This window comes from Halichoerus grypus, chromosome 15, assembly GCF_964656455.1.
Source record: "Halichoerus grypus chromosome 15, mHalGry1.hap1.1, whole genome shotgun sequence".
Lineage (NCBI taxonomy): Eukaryota > Metazoa > Chordata > Mammalia > Carnivora > Phocidae > Halichoerus > Halichoerus grypus.
Window position 1 is genome coordinate 54,630,037 of NC_135726.1, and position 19,992 is coordinate 54,650,028.

The window sequence follows — 19,992 nt, forward strand, 5'->3', positions numbered from 1 at the left end:
GGACACAGAACTTCTTGGAAGCCATTGGCCCACATCTCTGGGATCACTGAAACATTCTTCCTTTGACCCCATGACTTCCCTGCCCAGATTTCACTTGGAAACTGGTCGGGTGCTCAGCCAAAAACTTCAGCAGAAGGGACGTTTATAAAAGTCAAGAACGGGAAACAACCAAAATGTCCAACGGGGGATTGGTGAATTCACTGGCTGAATTAACTATGCAACCCCCCCAAACATCTGGTTGTTAAAGATGATTTAATGACATGGATAAATCATGATATTTAACAATAGGGGCTCGTGATATAAAGTAAACTAGAAGTATGCTAAATTGCATATTCAGTATACCCCAAATTTATTTAAGCATCTATAATATTATGTATTGTTTTTAAAGTAGCAGAAGTGTATCCAAATGTTAACAGTTATCTCTGGGTGGCACTGAACTTTGGGTGAAATCTTCCGGATTTCTTGTGTCTTCTAAATTTTCTATAAGAAGCATGTATTGATTTTTATAATAATAAACATTATTTTAAGAAGGAAACATTATACGTGAAATGTGTTCAATCTCCATAGATGTTCAGAGCATAGCTTCTGAGCCTGACTACCTGGGCTCGAATCTATACTCCACGAGCTCATAGCTGTGAGACTTTGGCCACTTCTCCCTGTGCTTTGGTGTCCTCACCTGTAAAATGGGACAATATAGCCCTGAAGAGGTGGGATTGTTGAAAGAACGAGAATTGAGACATACCGAGGGCTTGGGACAGAACTTGGCACACAGTTAAGTTACCGAAAACACTAGTCATTTTGTATGTTTGACATAGGAAAACATTATGGATGTTTAGTGCTGGTAAAAATAGAGTGGAACTGTGGTCCTCATGCCCAGCTTGTCCCAGGCAGACTGGGACCAGGCCATTTGGAAAGCAATTTGACAAAATGTTCCAGTAATCAGGAAAATCATTAGAATCGTGCTCCTGCTATTTCCAACCTGGGAACATGACTTAGAGAAATAATCTCCTCAGAAGGACAGAGGAAGCAAGTATGGAAATGCTCATTCTAACATTCATAATTGGGAAAATTGGTGAACCACCTGTGAAAATCAGGGGCTTAGAACAAAATCCACGTGGGGGAATGGATTTGTAAACTATTTTACACCCACTAGTGAAATATTATTAGCCTGAATAATGATGAGTATGAAGTGTATGTGATTACAAAAGACAACGCTCAGGGTATAATAGGGACAAATCAGAGAAAGCCAAAATTGTTTCTACACTCTGATCACAGTGAAATAAAATAACATTTATTTTAAGATGATATTTGAAAGGTAATACAAAAAAATCAAAACAATAGGACTTCTGAGGGTGGCCATATTGCTTTTGTTTTATGCTTAAAAATATGGATATGGAGACAGAGTAAAACAAAACCAGGAAGAAATACACACAAAATGACAGGCTCTCCCTGGGCTGTGTGGTTATGGGGAATTGGTATTTTATTCCATACTTCTCGACACTTTCCAAATTATCCTTTATGATAAGTATATGTTATTTTACTTTAAAATATTTCCTGTTATAAAAGTATGTGCATTATTTTTATAATAAAATATAAATACTATTTTTTGTTTGTTTTTTGGTTTTTGGTGGTTTTTTAGAGAGGGAGAGAGAGAGAAACAGAAGGAGAGAGAGAATCTTAAGCAGGCTCCACGCTCAGCGTGGAGCCTGACTCGGGGCTCAATCTCATGACCCTGAGATCAAGACCTGAGCCGAAGTCAAGAGTGAGACACTTAACGGACTGAGCCACCCAGGCGCTACCTCTTCCCTTTTTTAATACTATGTTTTTATGATGAAAATATGATGAAAGAAAAACTTCCCTTTGGGCATAAATAAAAACAGAAAATGATGCTTAAGAGGGAAACTCCTTTATAAAGCGTAAATCCTGGACATGTGAAAGACACAAAAAATAGGCTTTAAAAATGGCTGTAAATAGTGGAACATACTGTGTTTAAGCCAACTGTGGATTTTGCCATGAAATTTGTAGCTTAGAGTTTTAAAGGATACTAAAATCTAGTGTTGGTGTTCAGCTACATAGACTTGTACTCTGAAGGGTTAATCTTCCCTTTTTTTTTTTTCCCTCGAATTTTCAAGCTCCAGTTTAATGAATGAGCGATAAATTTAAAAAGTTCACGAGACCTTATTAAAGATATCAGATGATGTTATGTTCCATTTACACCACCCTCTGGGGATGCCGTAAGACTGAAAAATAGGGGGGAAGCTGAGATTTTAGCAGGGGAGCTCCTAAAATGATCAGAAGCTGTCCCAGCTGGTGATAAACTGCACCAGGTCCTTGTAGGAAATAGAGAAGCAACTCTCTCAATATATAGTGTTAGGGTTCCTCTCTGGGAGGAAGTTACTGGTGCTGATGAAGGCTACACCGAACCCAGCATCAGAACCGCCCATCTGCTACCTTCTCAGGCTTTCTGGTCAGCAGGAGTTCTCTGAATATCAGCAAGCTGTGTGCTCCACGCAAAGCCTTTCTCAAAATCATCGCAGATGCAGGCGTCATGCACAGTGTGAAGTCTCCGGTGTTCAGTCAGGTGTGAACTCCAGCTGAAATCCTCCCCACATTCCTTACACACATAGCGTTTGCCGCCCGTGTGTACCTTCTGGTGTTGAATAAGGTGTGAAATCTGGGTATAGGTTTTTCCACAGTTGTTACATTTATAGGGCTTCTCTCCCGTATGGATCCTCTGATGCTGAATAAGGTGGATGCTCTGGTTGAAAGCTTTCCCGCATTCCTTGCAGGCGTAGGGTTTCTCGCCAGTGTGAATTCTTTGATGTTGGGTGAGGGAGGAGTTGTGACTGAATGTTTTCCCACACTCTTTGCACTTATAGGGTTTCTCGCCTGTGTGGATTTTCTGATGCTCGATAAGGTGGGTGCTCCGGCTGAAGGCTTTCCCACACTCACGGCACTCATAAGGTTTCTCTCCAGTGTGAATCCTCTGGTGTTGGATGAGGTGGGAAATCTGGGTATAAGCCTTCCCACAAACTTTACACTCATAGGGCTTCTCCCCGGTGTGAATCCTCTGGTGCCGGGTAAGCGAAGAGTTCTGGCTGAAGGTTTTCCCACATTCGTTACATTTGTAGGGCTTCTCACCAGTGTGAATCGTCTGGTGTTGAGTGAAGGACGAGGTGTGACTGAAAGCCTTTCCACACTCATTACATATATAGGGTTTTTCTCCCATGTGAACACTCTGGTGCCTCATAAGGTGGGAGATCTGTGTATAAGCCTTCCCACACTCGTTACACTCATAGGGCTTCTCACCAGTGTGAATTCTCTGATGCTGAGTCAGGGATGAACTGTGGCTGAAGGCTTTGCCACACTCAGAGCACTCGTAGGGTTTCTCTCCAGTGTGAACTCGCTGGTGCTGGGACAGGGACGAGCTATGGCTGAAGGTTTTCCCACACTCATTACATTTGTAGGGTTTCTCTCCGGTGTGGATTGTCTGGTGCTGAGTCAAGGAGGAAGTGTGACAGAAGGCCTTGCCACACTCACCACACTTGTAGGGCTTCTCCCCCGTGTGGATTTTCTGGTGGCGGGTGAGGTGGGACACCTGTGAGTAGAACTTCCCGCACTGGTTGCATTTATAGGGTTTCTCCCCAGTATGGCACCGCTGGTGTTTAATGAGGGAGGAGCTCTGGGTGAAGGCCTTCCCACATTCCTTGCATTTGTATGGCTTCTCTCCAGTGTGGATCCTCTGATGCTCGGTAAGCGATGAGCTCTGAGTAAAGGTCTTGCCGCACTCGCTGCACACGTAGGGCTTCTCTCCCGTGTGAATGATGTGGTGCTGAATGAAATACGAGCTGTTGCTGAACGCCTTCCCGCAATCATTACACTTGTAGGGTTTCTCTCCAGTGTGAATCCTCTGGTGTAGAATATAGTCTGAATGGTAAATGAAGGCTTTCCCGCATTCTGCACAGTTAAGTGGCTTCTTTTCTACAAATGTTCTTTGGCGTTTCAGGCTCTTTCTTGGCCCGTTCCTCTTCCGAGTTCTCTCTCCCACAGGCCCTCTTTGCTTCCTGATGAAGGCGGAGGTCTGCCTGAGGCTCCGCCCATGCTTGTGACAGCCCAGGCCTCTCTCCCCACAGACGGTTTCCTTGAGAGGAGCAAACATACACCTCAAACGCCTCTCCTGCTCTCCCTGGTCCTCCAACTGACGGCTCCAGGTCCAGGATGCCCCCAGCCTGGCATCTCCAAGCACTTCCCTTAAAACTCCCTCCCTCTTTCCCACTGGGGAAGTGGCCTCTTCAGAAACACTCTTTTTCAGAAATGACTCCCAAGGAGCTGCAGAGCTGGTGTGCAAGGCTGAAAGACATGGAAAATGTGAATATCGTCTGTGTTGGGACCAAGGAAACTGATCAAGTTGAACTGACACTGGAAAACTTTAAAAGGCAAGTTTCAAAGTGTAGGTTGCTATTTCAAAAGACAGGAGAGACTCGTGTTGTGACATGGAAGGATGGCCTCAAAATATCCGAAAAATGAAAATGTTTTTTTACAAATGATTTGACTTATTTATTTGAGAGAGTGCGTGAGTGAGAGAGCACAAGCAGGGGTTGCGGCAGAGGGAGAGGGAGAAGCAGACTCCCCCACTGAGCAGGGAGCCCGATGCGGGGCTCGATCCCGCGACTCCAGGACCATGACCTGAGCTGAAGGCAGATGTTTAACCAACTGAGCCACCCAGGTGCCCCAAGTTGTATATGTTTATGTATGTGTTAACATGTGTATGCACGTGCATAGTGGGATGGAGGGTTTTCAATTTATTATTATTTACTTTTTGTTGTGGTAAAATACATACAACATAAAATACGCCATTTAGGTCATTTTTAGGTGTGCTGTTCCGTTGCATGTATATACTCATGCTGTGGTGCAATCGTCACCGCCATCCACCTCCAGAATGTTTTCATCTTCCCAAACTGAAACATTACCCATCAAATACTAATGCCATTTACCCTTCCCCAGCCCCTGGCCACCACCATTCCATTTTGGCTCTATGAATTTGCCTACTCTAGGCGCCTCATGTAAGTGGAATCATACAATACTTGTCATTTTGTGTCTGGCTTACTTCACTTAGCATCATGCCCTCAAGGTTTATTCACGTTGTTATTATTTACTTTTGTAATTAAAAAAATACAGTAAAGCTTTTGGGGTAAAATGAGAAAAGTAAATTTTTTTGAGAGATAAGCAAGATTATGGGGAGATTTCCATTTCCTGCTTTATTTTTATTTACATTTTCAAAGTTTCTGCAATGAACACATATAACTTTAATTTGATCAAAAGATATCAATAAATACGGGTGCCTGGGTGGCTCAATTGGTTAAGCGTCTGCCTTCGGCTCAGGTAATTTTCTCAGGGTCCTGGGATCGAGCCCTGCAGCAGGCTCCCCGCTCAGCAGGGAGTCTGTTTGCCCCTGTCCCTTCCCCTGCTCGTTCTAGCTCTCTCTCAAATAAATAAATAAAATCTTTAAAAAAAAAGATGTCAATAAATATTAAGCGTATGTGAGGCTTTTACAGCACAATCTTGCAATCTGGAGAAAGGGAAGTGTAGAGAAGAGACGATAAGCAGGAAGCACAGCCATGTGGAATTTGTTGAAGGGGATGGATTTTCTGACGCTAGTAGATCTGTTCACGGGACACCTATTAATTGCGTATTGTTACATGCTAACCACGGTGCTAGGGCTTGCTGTCAGGGGTACTGGGGAGCCATGGGAGGGCTGTGAGCACGGGAGAAGTGGGATCAGCTCCGGGTGTAGAAAGACCCCTCTTGGGCTGTGTGAGATGAACGGGAGGGCATAAGACTGGAGGCTGGGAGGTGAGGGAGGAGGCCGGGATGAGGGTCCAGCCAAGGAGCTGAGGCCTGAGCCAGGGCTGTGGGACAGAGGACAGGGGACTGGGAAAAGTTAGGGGGCAGGAGGGACAGGACTGGGGACCAATGGGATGTGGTAAACGGGAAGGAGGGGGCAAGTCCCACCCCACAACACGGTGGGCAGTGATGGAAACAAAGATGCTTCAACCCCCTCCCCTCATGGAGTTTGTGGGCCAGTGGGGGGCAAACATCTGGCCTCCTATTCCCCACCATGTCCAGTGGGGTCCCACTTCTGGGTCTTTACATAGATGATTCCCAATAAAGAATCACCAATAATCTGTAGCCTATTCTGACCAGTGGGTTACTGTGTGCCAGGTGCTGGTCTACACTTTTAGGTGTTAATTCATTGACCTTTCCCAACCCAGGGTATTATTATTGAGCCCATTTTGCAGGTGAGGAAATCGAGGCACAGAGGGGCTAAATGACCTGCCTGAAGGTCACAGAGCCAGAAGTGCTGGAGCTGGGATTTGAACCCAGCGCCCACAACTATGGCGGGTGTTGGGCTGCCTCATTCTTGTCACTGATCGAGACAGACAGGATAGGAAGATGGCTCACACCTGCTGGACAACCTCACCCACCTGGACAGGTAGCTTGCCGGGCTTCCTTCTTCTCCATTCTGGGCTCCTCCCCTCGCTCCAGACGGGAGATCACATCGGGTTTACACCCAAGAGGGCCCACCCCTGGAAAAGACACAAGATTTGGCCATGGCTGCCAGTCTTCGGGAGGCCTCGGGGCTGGGCCCCAGGCCCTGGGTCTGCAGGGGAGCTGCATACATTGGGTGCCTAATGATTAGAAGGTCTAATGGTCCAGGTGCCTGGGTGGCTCAGTCGGTTAAGGGTCCAACTCTGGGTTTTGGCTCAGGTCATGATCTCAGGGTCCTGGGATTGAGCCCCGCATCGGGCTCCCTGCTCAACGGGGAGTCTGCTTGAGATTCTCTCTCTTTCTCTCTCTCTCTCCTTCTGCCCCTCCCCTCACTCTCTCTCTAAAATAAATCAATAGGGCGCCGGGGGGGCTCAGTTGGTTGAGCGACTGCCTTCGGCTCAGGTCATGATCCCAGGGTCCTGGGATCGAGTCCCACATCGGGCTCCCTGCTCTGCGGGGAGCCTGCTTCTCCCTCTCCCACTCCCCCTGCTTGTGTTCCCTCTCTCGCTATGTCTCTCTCTGTCAAATAAATAAATAAAATCTTTGAAAAAAAAAAATAAATAAAATAAATCAATAGGGCGCCTGGGTGGCTCAGTCGTTAAGCGTCTGCCTTCGGCTCAGGTCATGATGCCAGGGTCCTGGGATCAAGCCCCACATTGGGCTCCCTGCTCCGCGGGAAGCCTGCTTCTCCCTCTCCCACTCCCCTTGCTTGTGTTCCTGCTCTCGCTATCTCTTTCTCTGTCAAATAAATAAATAAAATCTTTAAAAATAAATAAATCAATAAAATAAATCAATAAATAAATCTTAAAAAAAAAAAAAGCAGCAGCTCTAATGGTCCATGCGAGATTCATTTGTTGAGTGCCTACTACGTTCCAGAAAGAGCCTGAGTCCTGACATCACTGCTTACTTGGAAACAGGGGCTTTGCAGATGTAATTAGTGAAGACGAGGTCCTACAGGAGCAGGCTGGGCCCTGAGTCCGAAGACCGGTGTCTTTGTTTGAAGAGGAGAGACATACAGACACAATGGAAGGGAAAGGTCATGTGAAGATGGAGGCCAAGATTGGGGTGACAGGGGTACAGGGCAAGGAACGGCAAGGGCCGCCAGGAGCCTCCAGAAGCTGCATCCAGGAAGGACTCTCAGAGGGAGCAGGGCCCTGCCCGCAGTTGGATTTTACACTTCTGGCCTCTGAACTGTGAGGGAATACATTTCTGCAGGGGACAGGTGGAAGGGACCGCGTTCTTTACACCCAAGTGGCGCAGAAAAGGGGCCACACAGCAGGCTGCCGGCTCTCTTTGGAAAGACCTGCTCCCACGGCTGCCCAAGGCTGGCTGGCGTCTCGGAAGCTGGATTTCAGGAGGGTTCCCAGCACTCCCTGACCGCCAGGAGGGGCTCCCTGTGCTTAAGCTGTTGGTGCAAACAACGTGGTTTCTGCTGAACACCTGCTTTCCTTCGGGGAGTCTGGAATTTTGACACGCGCCAGGCCGAGGGCGCTGACGTGACTGGCCCCCACGAAAAACCTGGGGCACCGATGGAGACTCTAGCAAGCGTCCCTGATGGACAACTTCTCACACGTGTTGTGACGTCTCGTTGCCCGTCCTGTGTGACTCCACGGGGAGGGGACTCTGGCCTGGTCTCCCCCAGATGTCGCCCCACGTGCCTCATCCCTTTGCTGACTGTGCTTGGTGTCCTTGCGCTGCAGTGAATTGGGGCGGTGAGTACAACTGCATGCTGAGGCCTGCGGGTCCTCCTTGAGCCCCCGAACCTGGGGGCTTTCCTGGGGCCCCTGACGTAGAAGTTTAAGCGGGTTTTTGGTGAGTTTGTCCAGTGAAAGTGTGTGAGTGAGCATGGCTGAGGAAGGAACCTTCAAACCACCAGAGTTCACAGGGCAAAGGCAAGACAGAAGAATCAGAAAAAGAAATTGAGGAGAGATGGAGGTGGACAGAAAGACAGACCACTGAGGAGGCTGGAGTAGGGTCAGGGGGTGAGGAAAAGGCCAGATCAGGGCTGGGCTGCAGGGACAGAGGAGGGGATGGGCAGAGATTGTTGGGAGTCGGAGAGGATGTGGTGGGCTGTTGGGGAGGGGGTAGGATGGTGCTGGGGGTGACTGGTCTGGGGACGGGAGACCCAGAGGAGGAGGGGCAGGTCAGTGTGGAGACGCTGAGCTCAGGGTGAGTGTGACAAATGTGAAGGGCCTTGAGGGGGCGCAGGAGGTGGGTGGGTGGACAATGTAGGACTAGGGAGACACATTTGGGAACAGCATTTCTGTGTCTTGGAAAGATTCTAAGATGGAGCTAGATGACTGGAGGACATCCAAGGAACACTTGGAGTCTGAGATTCTAGAACAGGCATTCCAGGGAGGAACCTGAGGTCACCACACGTGGAAAGGGAAGCAAGAAGAGAAGGTGGGGGCACAGGCTGAAGATTTTGCAGGACAGGCAGAGGACTCCGGGCCCTCGGGGACGCAGGGACTCTAGGAGAAGCAGCGGAGAGACAGAGGGACAGACAGTGGCCAGCCAGGAGGGACCAGTGAAAAGAGCAGAGAGGGTACCCCATGACCTCAGCGAATACCCACTGTTGAGCAGTGGGTGGGCACAAAGGAGATGAGGGCAGAAGGGGGGGCATCACGCCTCTTCCTGGGGAGGCAGGGGGCAGGGCCTCACCCAGTGACAGAAGGTTCTGGTAGGTCTCTAGCATCACGTCCCGGTACAACTCCCTCTGGCCAGGCCCCAGCTGGCCCCACTCCTCCAGGGTGAAGTCCACAGCCACATCCTTGAAGGTCACTGATTCCTGCAAGGGACAATTTTACATGGTGGAGGGGCACATCCTTCTAGAACTCTGGGGCTGGGAGAGGTCATGGGTCAACAGCCTACCCCTGCTGGTGGCTGAACCAGCTCTAACACTCTGGGCTGGAAAATACTGACTCAGCAGGTTTGAGATAACTGAATAAAAATGGCCCACAGAAATGCAGAAAGTTTTGGTCAGCTCCTAGCCCACAAGCTTCTTGGCAGAAGGTAGGAGAAAGCTCCCTTTTGCGTGACTCTTTACTGCCATCTGTTGGAAAATCGTTATAATATGCCAATTATTTTAGTAAATGACCGTTTACTGCCATCTGCATGAAAACTTCCACAATATACCAGTGTATGACGTACATGTGAAAGCTGCCACTGAGGTAAAGCACTCTTGTGCAGTGCGCAACCTGCACACCTATATATGACAGCCCTAAGAAACACTTTTTTTAAAAAATCAAGCCATTGTGTGCAAGAGTGATAACTAAGTGGCGCTCCATCCCAGACCCGAACTGGGATCCCAATGCCCATCCCTGACTCCAAGGATAAGGCTCGGGGGTGAAGCAAAACCATCCACTGCCCACTTCTCTAGGCAACTCAAAGGCTGCTGAGAGTTAGATTGGTTTGTAGACCGGGTCATAACGTCCCAACTCAGAGCATCCTGCCCCTCCCCTTCCCCCTCCTCGCTGCACCTCCCAGCCCCAGAGCCCCTCCCACCATAGCCTCTTTCCCATGCCTGGGAGGAGCAGAAGATCTTCGGGCCACAGGCAGAGATGAGGATGGCCCTCTGGGGTCCACAAAATCATCTTGGGGAAGGGGAAGCCCAGAATCACCTGGTCCTCAGCCATCAGGGTCCTGTGGCCACTGCGTGGTCCTGGGCATGTGCCTCCAGGAGACAGGAGCAGGCCTGAGTCCGCAGAGCTGGAGGAGGAGACTGGAGCACAGAGGAGGGTCAGTTCTTGCCCAGACAGACAGACAGATGATTTCCCGAAGATGCCTCATGACAGGGGACTCTAGTCTCCCAGGAGCTGGAGCAAAGGCTCCAGACGGGCTGCCCGAGGCTCCCATTCCACACCAACAACCGCTAGCAATCAGGAGGCTCAGCTCACTGCACCTACATAACAGCTCTGAAAGACTAGTTTAACTAGAGTTATCTCCAGAGAAGGAAATAGAGGCACAAGAGGTCAAGGCCCTTGCTCAAGGTCACAGAGAGATCAAGTATCAGAGCGCAATTCAGGCCCAGAAGTCTGGCTGCAGAGCTAAGCCGCGTTTTTATTTTTTTAATTTTATTTACTTTTTTTAAGCCGCCTTTTTAGTCTTACTTTTTTTTCTTGTGGTAAAATGCATATAACATGCGATATAACATTTTAACCACTTTAAATGATACAGTTCAGTGGCATTTAGGACGTTCACAGTGATGTACAACCATCACCACGATCTGGCTCCAGACTGTTTTCACCATCGCCCTAAAAGGAAACCTTATACTGTTAATCAGTCACTACCAAATCTCCCTGTTCTGTCCCAGCCCTCCAATGCCAGCCTCTGATAACTACTCATCTTTTTTTCTTTTTTAAAAAGATTTGTTAATTTATTTTACAGAGAGGGGAGGGGCAGAGGGAGAGGGAGAGAGAGTCCCAAGCTGACTCTGCACTGAGCGCAGAGCCCAACTCTGGGCTCAATCTCACGACCCTGAGATCATTCACCCGAGCCGAAACCTATCAGTCACTTAACTGACTGAGCCACCCAGGTGCCCCTCATCTTTCTGTCTTAATGGATTTGCCTATTCTGGACATTTCATATGAAGGGGATCATATAATATGTGGCCCTTTGTGTCTGGCTTCTTTCATTTAGCATAACGTGTTCCAGATTCATCCATGTTGCACCACGTATCAAGGCTTCATTCCTTTTTATGGCTGAATAGTATTCTGTGGCATGGATCTACCCCTTTTTTGAAGAGCTCCTTCTTTTTTTTTTTTTTTAATAGGACGTGGTGCCCAATGCATGACCCTGAGATCAAGACCTGAGCTGAGATCAAGAGTTGGACACTTAACCGACTGAGCCACCCAGGCGCCCCTGCAGAGCTCCTCCTATCTGCCTTACAAATCCTGCATAAGGATCCTGATCTCCCACTTAAGATGTCTGAAGAAAGGTTCCATCTGCTAGAATAAAGTTTAAAAAAAATCCCTGCAAAAAAAAAAAAAAAAATCTCTGCCAAAGAAAAATCGGTGTTTGGACTATGGTCACTTCCATCCATTCATCAAATATGCTCTGAGACTCATGTGAGAGTGACAGGCTCATCTGAGGGCAGAATAATGAGCGAGATGAGGCTCTGCCCTAAAGGGGCTCCCTGCCTGGTGGGGGAGACAGGCCTGGACATAGGCCAGGTGGTGGGGTGAACAATGGCCCTACTCCTGTATCTTGTGGACGAACGTGGGATGTGATTAAGTTAAGCACCTCTAGGTAGGAAGATTATCCTGGATTATCTGGGTGGGTCCTAAATGCAATCATAAGTGTCCTTAGAAGAGAGAGGCTAGGGGCTATTTGACCTGGAGGAGGCGGCCACGTGAGGGAAATCAAGAGAAGCAGAGTTAGGGAGAGAAGACCCTGCCTCTGGCTTTGAAGCTGGAGGAAGAGGCCTCATCTAAGGAATGCAAGCAGACTCCAGAAGCTGGAAAAAAAGGCAAGGAAACGGATTGTCCCCTAGAGCCTCAGGGGGGAGCACCGCTCTGCTGACACCTCGATTTCAGCACGGTGAAACCCACTGCAGGCTTCTGACCTCCCGAACTGTAAGAGAACACATTTGTGTTGTTTGAAGCCACCAAGATTGTGGTAACTTACAGCAGGAAGGGAAACTAACACAGTCCAGAAACGAAAAGAGGTGGCCTCACACGTGTTTCCAGTTACACAGGAACACAAGCAGCTGAAGGCTGAGACCAGCGGGCGAAATTCTGATGAGGAAATGAGAAGCAGAGTCTTACAGACTCTCCCCTATCTCCTCGCCAGTCACTTAATCATTACAAAAAGAAGGTCACTTCAGCGCGGAGACGCCTGGCAGACACCACTGCAGCCAAGTGATCAAGACTGACATGGCCTGTGATGGACAAACAGGCTTCTGATCTGATGAGGACACAGCATCACGCCCAAGGTACTCCCACCAAACCTAAATCTAATCATGAGGAAACACTGATCAAATCCAGACCAAGGGACATTCTGGAAGTGCCTGGTCTGTAATCTTCAGAATTGCCAAGACCATCAAGATCAAAGAAAGACTGAAGAACTGCGTCAGGTTCACGGAGACTAAAGAGACCTAACTTTAGTTAGGGATTTTCTTTTGCCATTAAGTACATTATTGGGACATTTAGCAAAATTTGAGGGTCTGCAGATTAGCTAATAGTCTGTATCTATGTTACTGTCCTGATATGATCATGGTGCTGTGGTCTTGGAAGATAATGGCCCTGTTTTTAGAAACACACAGACTCGTGGGTAAGGGGGGCGCGCAGACACACAGAGGGGGACTGAACGGGGGTTGGGATGGTGGCGGGGGGGAGAAATCAGAGAGAGATTAGAGACCCAGAGAAAGGGTAGCATGCTCAGGATAAGGACAGAGACGGAGGGTGTGATTGTGCAGAGTACGCGGGGGCTTTCGGGTCAGACACCCCGGATTGTGATCCCAGGCCGACCACCGTGACCTGCGAGAAGCCGCGGAGTCTGTTTCTTCACCTGCGAAGTGAGGAAACGCATCGTCTCCCTCCTGGGAGATCGCAGCAGTTCCGCGCACGCCTGACTCCTGGCAAACAGCAGGCGCCCAATTCCTGCGCGCTGAGATCGTCCGAAGCCGCGCGGGTGGCAGAGGCGCTCTGGGGCTACCTCGCGAGCGATAGGAGGGGGCGGGACACCGCCCACAGCGCCCACCCAGGCGCGACTCGGGCCCGCCTCCCTGAGCGCTCGCGGGCCTGCCCCGCTCGGCCAGCACCCACACGCTCCGGCTCCCGGCCGCCAGGTAGGGACTCACCTGTGCGCCCCCGCGGGTTGCGCAGGGCGGCCAGGCCTTCCCTCCCTCTGGCGGGCCGCGGAATGCGCCTGCGCGGTCGCTGTCTCGGAACTATCAAGCCCTGGTTCTTTAAACGCGGTTTCGCAACTGGACTACATTTCCCAGAAACCATTACGGGCTCACGCTCCTCCCGAGCTAAAGTCTCTAAAGGCGGGGGGAATGCTGGGAAATGGAGTCTGCGAGTACGACGTGGGGCCGAAGGGAACATGGTATTGAGAAATTTCTGGCTGTACTGACCCGGCGAATATACCCATTATAGCCAGTCTTTTTGTTGCCCTTCACAGGAGGGGACGTCATAGCCCATTTAACCCATCTAACGAAGTTTCCTCTTTAGCTGAAGTCCACAGGACACGTAGAAGTTGGCCCCATCTAAATTGATGGCGAACAAATTGAGCCTCTGTCACTAATTACTTACTACCCCTGGGCATCCGCTTCCTGTTTGCCTCAGTTTCACCTATCACCTCTTAAAGGGTGGTGTGATAAAGGAAACAGACCCCTAAAGTGGGAGCTGGAAGATGTATATCCAGGAATGCAAGGATGGTTTGATATTGGGCTATCATATAATTTGCTAATTGATATATCAAAGTAATACCATCACATCCATGGATATGAAAAGGGTTTTGAAAACCTTCAGTAATAAGCCATTTCTGCATAAAGTTAATATATTTAAGAATAGGTCCATCTTGAATAGTGATGACAACAATCTTTTTTTTAAAAAAAGGATTTTATTTATTTGAGAGAGAGAGAATAGGTGTCAGAGGGAGAGGGAGAATCAGACCCCCCACTGAGCAGGAAGCCCAACCCAGGCCCCATCCCAGGACCCTGAGATCATGACCTGAGCTGAAGGCAGACGCTTAACTGACTGAGCCACCCACACACCCCAGTAATGACAACAATCTTAAGGAGTTCCTTGCTTCTCCCTTGTTTTTAATTACATACATATCATCAAAACCCCGTATCAGGCTTAATGCTAAAAACCAAAACATCCCCATTAAAGTCAGAACAAACTGTCCAGCATGACCACTTTTGGAAGAACTGTCAATGCAGTTAGACAAGAGAAAGAAAAGGTATCATTGGAACAGAGAAGTCTGGGTTGTCATTCTTCTTTAAATATGATATGATTGCTATGTTGGAAATCAGAGAATCAAATGAAACACTAAGATAAGCCATAGATAATTATGTAAAATTACTGGGTACAAGGTTAATAAAATCCCATAGGTTTTCTCTTTTCAACAAAGAATGATGATAAATCTAATGAAAAAAGGGGTTATTTGGATTTTAGTGCCATATTTGCCTGATAGATTGTAATCTCTTTGTGATCTGGAGCAGTTGTCTTCCACTCTGTACCTAGGTTTTCCTCTCTGTAATCCCTCATTGGGATAATGTGTGGCAAATAGCTCTTCTTCAAAGCCTTTCTCCTGCTTTCTGTGCACACAGCTAGACTACATTTCCCAGCCTCCCTTGCAATCCGGGGTGACTATGTGACTAAGTTCTGGCCAATAAAGTGAGAGAAGTGAACATGCATGCCAAGCCCAGACCTGGCCCATTGAAACCTCTCACTTGTCACCTTCCACAGTCTTTTCCTTTCTGTGGATGTAGATGGAGACTATGACCCTGGAAGTCCTATGTTGAAAATGGAAGGAGCCTAGGGGCGCCTAGGTGGCTCGTTGTTAAGCATCTGCCTTCGGCTCAGGTCATGATCCCGGGGTCCTGGGATCGAGCCCCGCATTGGGCTCCCTGCTCGGCGGGAAGCCTGCTTCTCCCTCTCCCACTCCCCCTGCTTGTGCTCTCTCTCTCGCTGTCTCTCTCTCTCTCTGTCTCAAATAAATAAATAAAATCTTAAAAAAAAAGAAAAAAGAAAAAAGAAAATGGAAGGAGCCTAGATCCCTGAATTGTCACTTGGAGGGGGCCAGCTCCAATCAGAAACCAAATAATAAAAAGTTAGTTTCAGTTATATGGACTCAGGGGATTGATTAGATAAATGATGGTATATCCGGCCTATGAAATGTTATCGAGCCTGAAATAATTATGATCAGGACACAATAACATGGGGAAATACTTGTGAATGAAAGTTAAAAGAAGAAAAATTACAAAGTTATGTATCTTTCATGTTTATAAAGATGTAAAATATATGTATACACATGAGTAAAAGCTAGATGAACCATTGTCAAAATGAAATAAGATCAGCTGTCACTTAGTGACAACATGTAGTGGGCTTTATTAATTTATTTAACTCATACAACCACCCTGGGAAGATGTGTCCAACAGCCCCAGGGAGACCTTTGCAGCCCCAAGGCTCAAAGATCCAACCAGCGACAGTGGGTCCAGGGAAACCCCTCTTCTCATCGCCAGGCTCCCCGGCTCTGCTGCCTCTCCATGCCCATGAACTTGGCCCTGGCTCAAGCCTTGTCCTTGTCCCTAGAGCTTCACTGTAATCTCATCTCAAACCTCCTGGCCCCCAGTGTCTCCCCTCCAGTATGTCCCCCACACACATCCCAGAAGAGTCTTTCTTTCTTTTCTTTCTTTTCTTCCTTTCTCTTTCTTTCTTTCTTTCTTTCTTTCTTTCTTTCTTTCTTTCTTTCTTTCTTTCTTTCTTTCTTTCTTTCTTTCTTTTCTTTCTTTCTTTCTCTTTCTTTCTTTTCTTTCTTTCTTTCCCTCTTTCTTTTCTTTCTCTTTCTTTCTTTCTTTCTCTTCTTTTTCTTTCTTTCTTTTTCTTTCTTTCTTTCTATAAAGATTTATTTATTTATTTTAGCTGGGGAACACACACGAGCATGGGGGAGGGGGAAAGAGAGAAGGAGAGAAGTGGACTCTGTGCTGAGCACAAAGCCTGACACAGGGCTTGATTTCATGACCCATGAGGTCACAACCTGAGCCAAAATCAAGAGTCAGATGCTTAACCGACTGCACCTCCCAGGTGCACCCCCCTCCCCCCCAGAATGGTCTTTCTGCACGAGAGCAGATCCAGTCCTTCCTCTGGCTGGCACTGCCCTCAGCAAAGTGTCCAGGCCTTAGCCTGGTACCTGAAGCCCTGTGAGCCTGGAGCCTGCCTTGCTTCACTTCATGACACTCTCTCTTAATCAGCTCAGGTGGCCATAACAAAATACCACAGACTGAATGACTTAAACAACAGAAACTTATTTCTCACAGTTCTGGAGCCTGGAAGTCCTAGATCCCGGAGCCAGCATGGTTGATTTCCGGTGAGACCTCTCTTCCTTGCTTGTAGATGGCCACCTTCTCGATATATCCTCACATGGTTTTTCCTTGGTACAGGAGCCTGTGGAGAGAGAGCTCTGGTGTCTCTTCCTCTTTTTATAAGGACATTAGTCCTGCTACTATGGGTCTTGTCCTACATTAGTCCTACTAGCTATGGGTCTTGTATGGGTTACTTAAATCCTCCTTCTAGGTGTCCTTGTCTCTAAAATGCGGGAGCAATGCCTTCTTCATTGGGTAGTCATGCAAGTTAAATGAGCTCAGTGACACATGTCACTTTCAACTGAATCTCATTGGCTGAAGCAAGTAGCATGGTCACAACTGAATTCATATAGCAATCCCAGGGAAGGGTCCTGATTGGTCCTTCTTGGGTCTTAGGCCCACCCCTTGGACCAATCACTATTGCTAGGATTGGGGTACATGATAGAGACATGGTTACAGGCAGTTAGGCCCTAGTGTGATATGTGTGCTTGATGGGGATAGCCCAGGGCAAGGTATGAGCACAGATGAGGGCCTCCAACCCACTCTGGGCAATTAGGGAGGACTTTCGGAGGAGGTCTCATCTTGGCTGTAGCTTGAAAGATAAGAACCAATGGACTAAGAGGCATAAACGTGACCAGTGAAGGCAGAGAATGAGGTGGGCTGTTGCAGGCAGAGGGAACAGAGTACAGAAGCCTAGAGGAGAGAAAGAGATATAAGGAGCTCTTTGTGGCTGGCATGCAAGTGTGGGATGTGGAAGAGTGCTATGGATTGAATGTTTGTTTCCCCCAAAATTCTTATGTTGAAGCCCTAACTCCCAATGTGACTTTATTTGGATATAGGGCATTTGGGGAAGTAATTAAGCTTAAATGAGGTCAAAAGGGTAGGGCCCTGCTCCAATAGGATTTGATGTTCTATAGAAGACAATTGGCACAGTGCTTTACAGGTAGGACCCTGTAGCAAGGGCCACAGAGCATAATGGTTAATCCCACTTATTCACTGAAAGTCATTAACCTCTCTGTACCTCGGTTTCCTCATTGTACCTAAGGAGATAATAAATACCCAAATAAATGACATTTGAATAGGTTGCTATAACTAAAGCCATTACAACAGAATGTTACAGAAAACACCACCTTCTGTTTGCTATCAATATTATTGACATCAAATATTATTTTTATTTTTATTTTTTTTTAAGATTTCATTTACTTACTCGACAGAGAGAGCGAGCGAGCGAGAGCAGGAACACAAGCAGGGGGAGTGGGAGAGGCAGAAGCAGGCTTCCCGCCGAGCAGGGAGCCCGATGTGGGGCTCGATCCCAGGACCCTGGGATCATGACATGAGCCAAAGGCAGACGCTTAACGACTGAGCCACTCGGGCGCCCCTCAAATATTATTTTTAAAAGTTATTAATACTTCCCACCTCTTGACCTTCGTATGTGCTGTTCCCTCTGTCCGGAACGTTCTTTTTCTCTATTGCTCTTGGAAAACTGCATTTCTTGCTACCAGCTCTTACAGCCATTCCTATGGGAAAGTTTCCCCTATACCCATCCAGCCCAGCTGGAGCTGGTAAGTCAACTCCCTCCCGGGGTTCCACCCGAACCTAGCGCTGATATTATAGTAACTGTATTGTAATTATTGTAACTGTCTCTCCTGCCCCAGATTGCGCTCTCCGAGAGCATTCATCACACTATAATTTCTGCACGATTTAATTATCCTTTTATTGTGCACTGCTCCCAGGAAATTCACAGAAAGTTAAGGGCGTAGCTGGACTTGTAGCGTGAAGAAATGTAAGAAACCAAAACAACACTGCTACCTAAGCAAAAAGCATTTTAGGGCCACCAACTTACGACCCCCAGGCCTCACCGGAGTGGGCTTGGGGCAGGACACCAGCTTAAGAAGTGAACGTGAAGTCCGGCATCTTTGACTTGTCTGCAGTAGCCTCGCCTCCCAGCGAGCATGCTCGGTGGGGGTGACGTCATGCGTGCCAGGAGTGACGTCACCGAGGCGACAGCATCCGTTGCCTTCGGAGGGCGCCTGCGTGGTAGTGGGAGTGGGGGAGCCTGGAGACTACCATTTCCAGACTGCTCTGGGTCGGAGCCTCTGCTCTTCCAAACCGCCCTAATCCAAGGGCTCCTTACTGCGCATGTGCCAAAACCGGTATCTTGGCAACGGAGGACTGGAGTCGGGCTCTTCGAGTGCATGCCCCACCCCACCTTTAACTAGAGTGGCTCTGTAGTATCTATGGCAACGGGGGAGTTGCAGGGGGAGAGGATTCTGGGAAATGTAGTTAATTAGAGAATCTAGCGAGCTCTAGCTACACTTAACATTTCATTTGCCAATAATCTCTAGCATAAAAAATATAAGCAACACTCAGCCCCAGATGTTTCTCTGTCACTTCACAATGATAGCAAAACATGTCTTGGGTTGGTCCTCAGTATTCGAAAAAATTAGTTGCCTGCACTACTTATGGAGAGATTTCACATTTAAAAAAATCTGAATTTCTGGGTTCTCTTGAGAACTCTGAAGATCTGAAAACACTGGGCTGTTATTTCACCGCGACCGCAATAGAATGGAGCTGAGTACTTTCTATCCTCCGTGGATGCGACCTGCAGTTCACTTTATCTTCCTGGACCCATCAATATTTGGGGTTTCCATCCCAGACCCTGGAAAAACCACCAAGCTCCTTTCCCTGGCATTTAAAGGCCCTCAGTATATGGATCAGTATCATTTTTGCAGGCTTCCTCCCCTTTCCGCCAACACTACCATCCTCATTTATTCCACAAATATTTACTGAGAGCCTGCTCTGGGCCAAGCCTTGTGCTGGGCACCGAATCTTTAGCTAAATTTGGTTTTTCTTATCAACGCCCATCCCTCCCACTGATGGGGTTTTGGAATATAGGCGAGGTTCGGTGCGGTGGAGTCCGGAGCCGAGGACCAAGAAAGAATTCTTGAGACATCTTTGGTGCAAAATGGTGGTTCATTAAAGCCCGGGGACAGGACCCGTGGGCAGAAAGAGCTGCTGCCCCGGGGTTGTGAGGGGTGGCTGATTATATACTATGGGGTTGGGGGAGGTAAGGAAAAAGGGAGATTTCTGAAATAACTTTCATATGCTAAAGAAGACTCACAGGATACCCGAGGCCTTGCCATTGTCAGATTAAGGTTGTTTACCCCTCTAGTGAGGCATTAATAGTAGGGAACTTCCTGGAGGAACATTACACTGCCCACTTCAAGTGTCTGACTGTGGGCTGCAGGTTGTAAAGACATTTAATTGTATTTACATTCCCCTCTGGAAGCTATTGCTAAGGCTTTTTTTTTCTTTCAAAGATTTTATTTATTTGACAGAGAGAGCACAAGCAGGGGAGCGGCAGGCAGAGGGAGAGGGAGAAGCAGGCTCCCCGCTGAGCAGGGAACCTGATG

At 47.9% G+C, this 19,992-nt stretch overlaps 1 protein-coding gene across 4 annotated transcripts; it reads right to left on the reverse strand.

The window, feature by feature from the left end:
- Positions 1–321: 321 nt before the first annotated feature.
- On the reverse strand, positions 322–18,569 carry LOC118520240 (uncharacterized). Of its 4 annotated transcripts, XM_078062638.1 has the most exons (8): positions 18,439–18,520; positions 17,996–18,096; positions 17,787–17,899; positions 16,533–16,661; positions 10,170–10,270; positions 9,211–9,337; positions 6,486–6,587; positions 322–4,350 (listed from the first exon to the last, which is right to left on the reverse strand). In XM_078062638.1, exons 4-8 carry the CDS (start codon positions 16,570–16,572, stop codon positions 2,456–2,458), a joined length of 2,265 nt encoding a protein of 754 aa, XP_077918764.1. In that variant the 5' UTR covers positions 16,573–16,661; positions 17,787–17,899; positions 17,996–18,096; positions 18,439–18,520; the 3' UTR covers positions 322–2,455. The 4 variants fall into 4 exon arrangements, with proteins under 4 accessions (XP_077918764.1, XP_035924035.1, XP_035924034.2 ...); XM_036068142.2 differs by lacking the exons at positions 17,787–17,899; positions 17,996–18,096 and having other exon boundaries at positions 18,439–18,569; XM_036068141.2 differs by lacking the exons at positions 16,533–16,661; positions 17,787–17,899; positions 17,996–18,096; positions 18,439–18,520 and adding an exon at positions 13,349–13,434.
- Positions 18,570–19,992: the final 1,423 nt, after the last annotated feature.

What these genes read in the sequence shown, in the direction of transcription:
- LOC118520240 (XM_036068142.2), bottom strand. Translation starts at nt 16,572, where the DNA reads ATGCTGGCTCCGGGATCTAGGACTTCCAGGCTCCAGAACT. An exon ending in CCCTGATGGCTGAGGACCAG is followed by an intron (nt 9,338 to 10,169) that starts GTGATTCTGGGC and finishes TGTCCCTTGCAG; the next exon opens with GAATCAGTGACCTTCAAGGA. An exon ending in CCAGAACCTTCTGTCACTGG is followed by an intron (nt 6,588 to 9,210) that starts GTGAGGCCCTGC and finishes TGTCTTTTCCAG; the next exon opens with GGGTGGGCCCTCTTGGGTGT.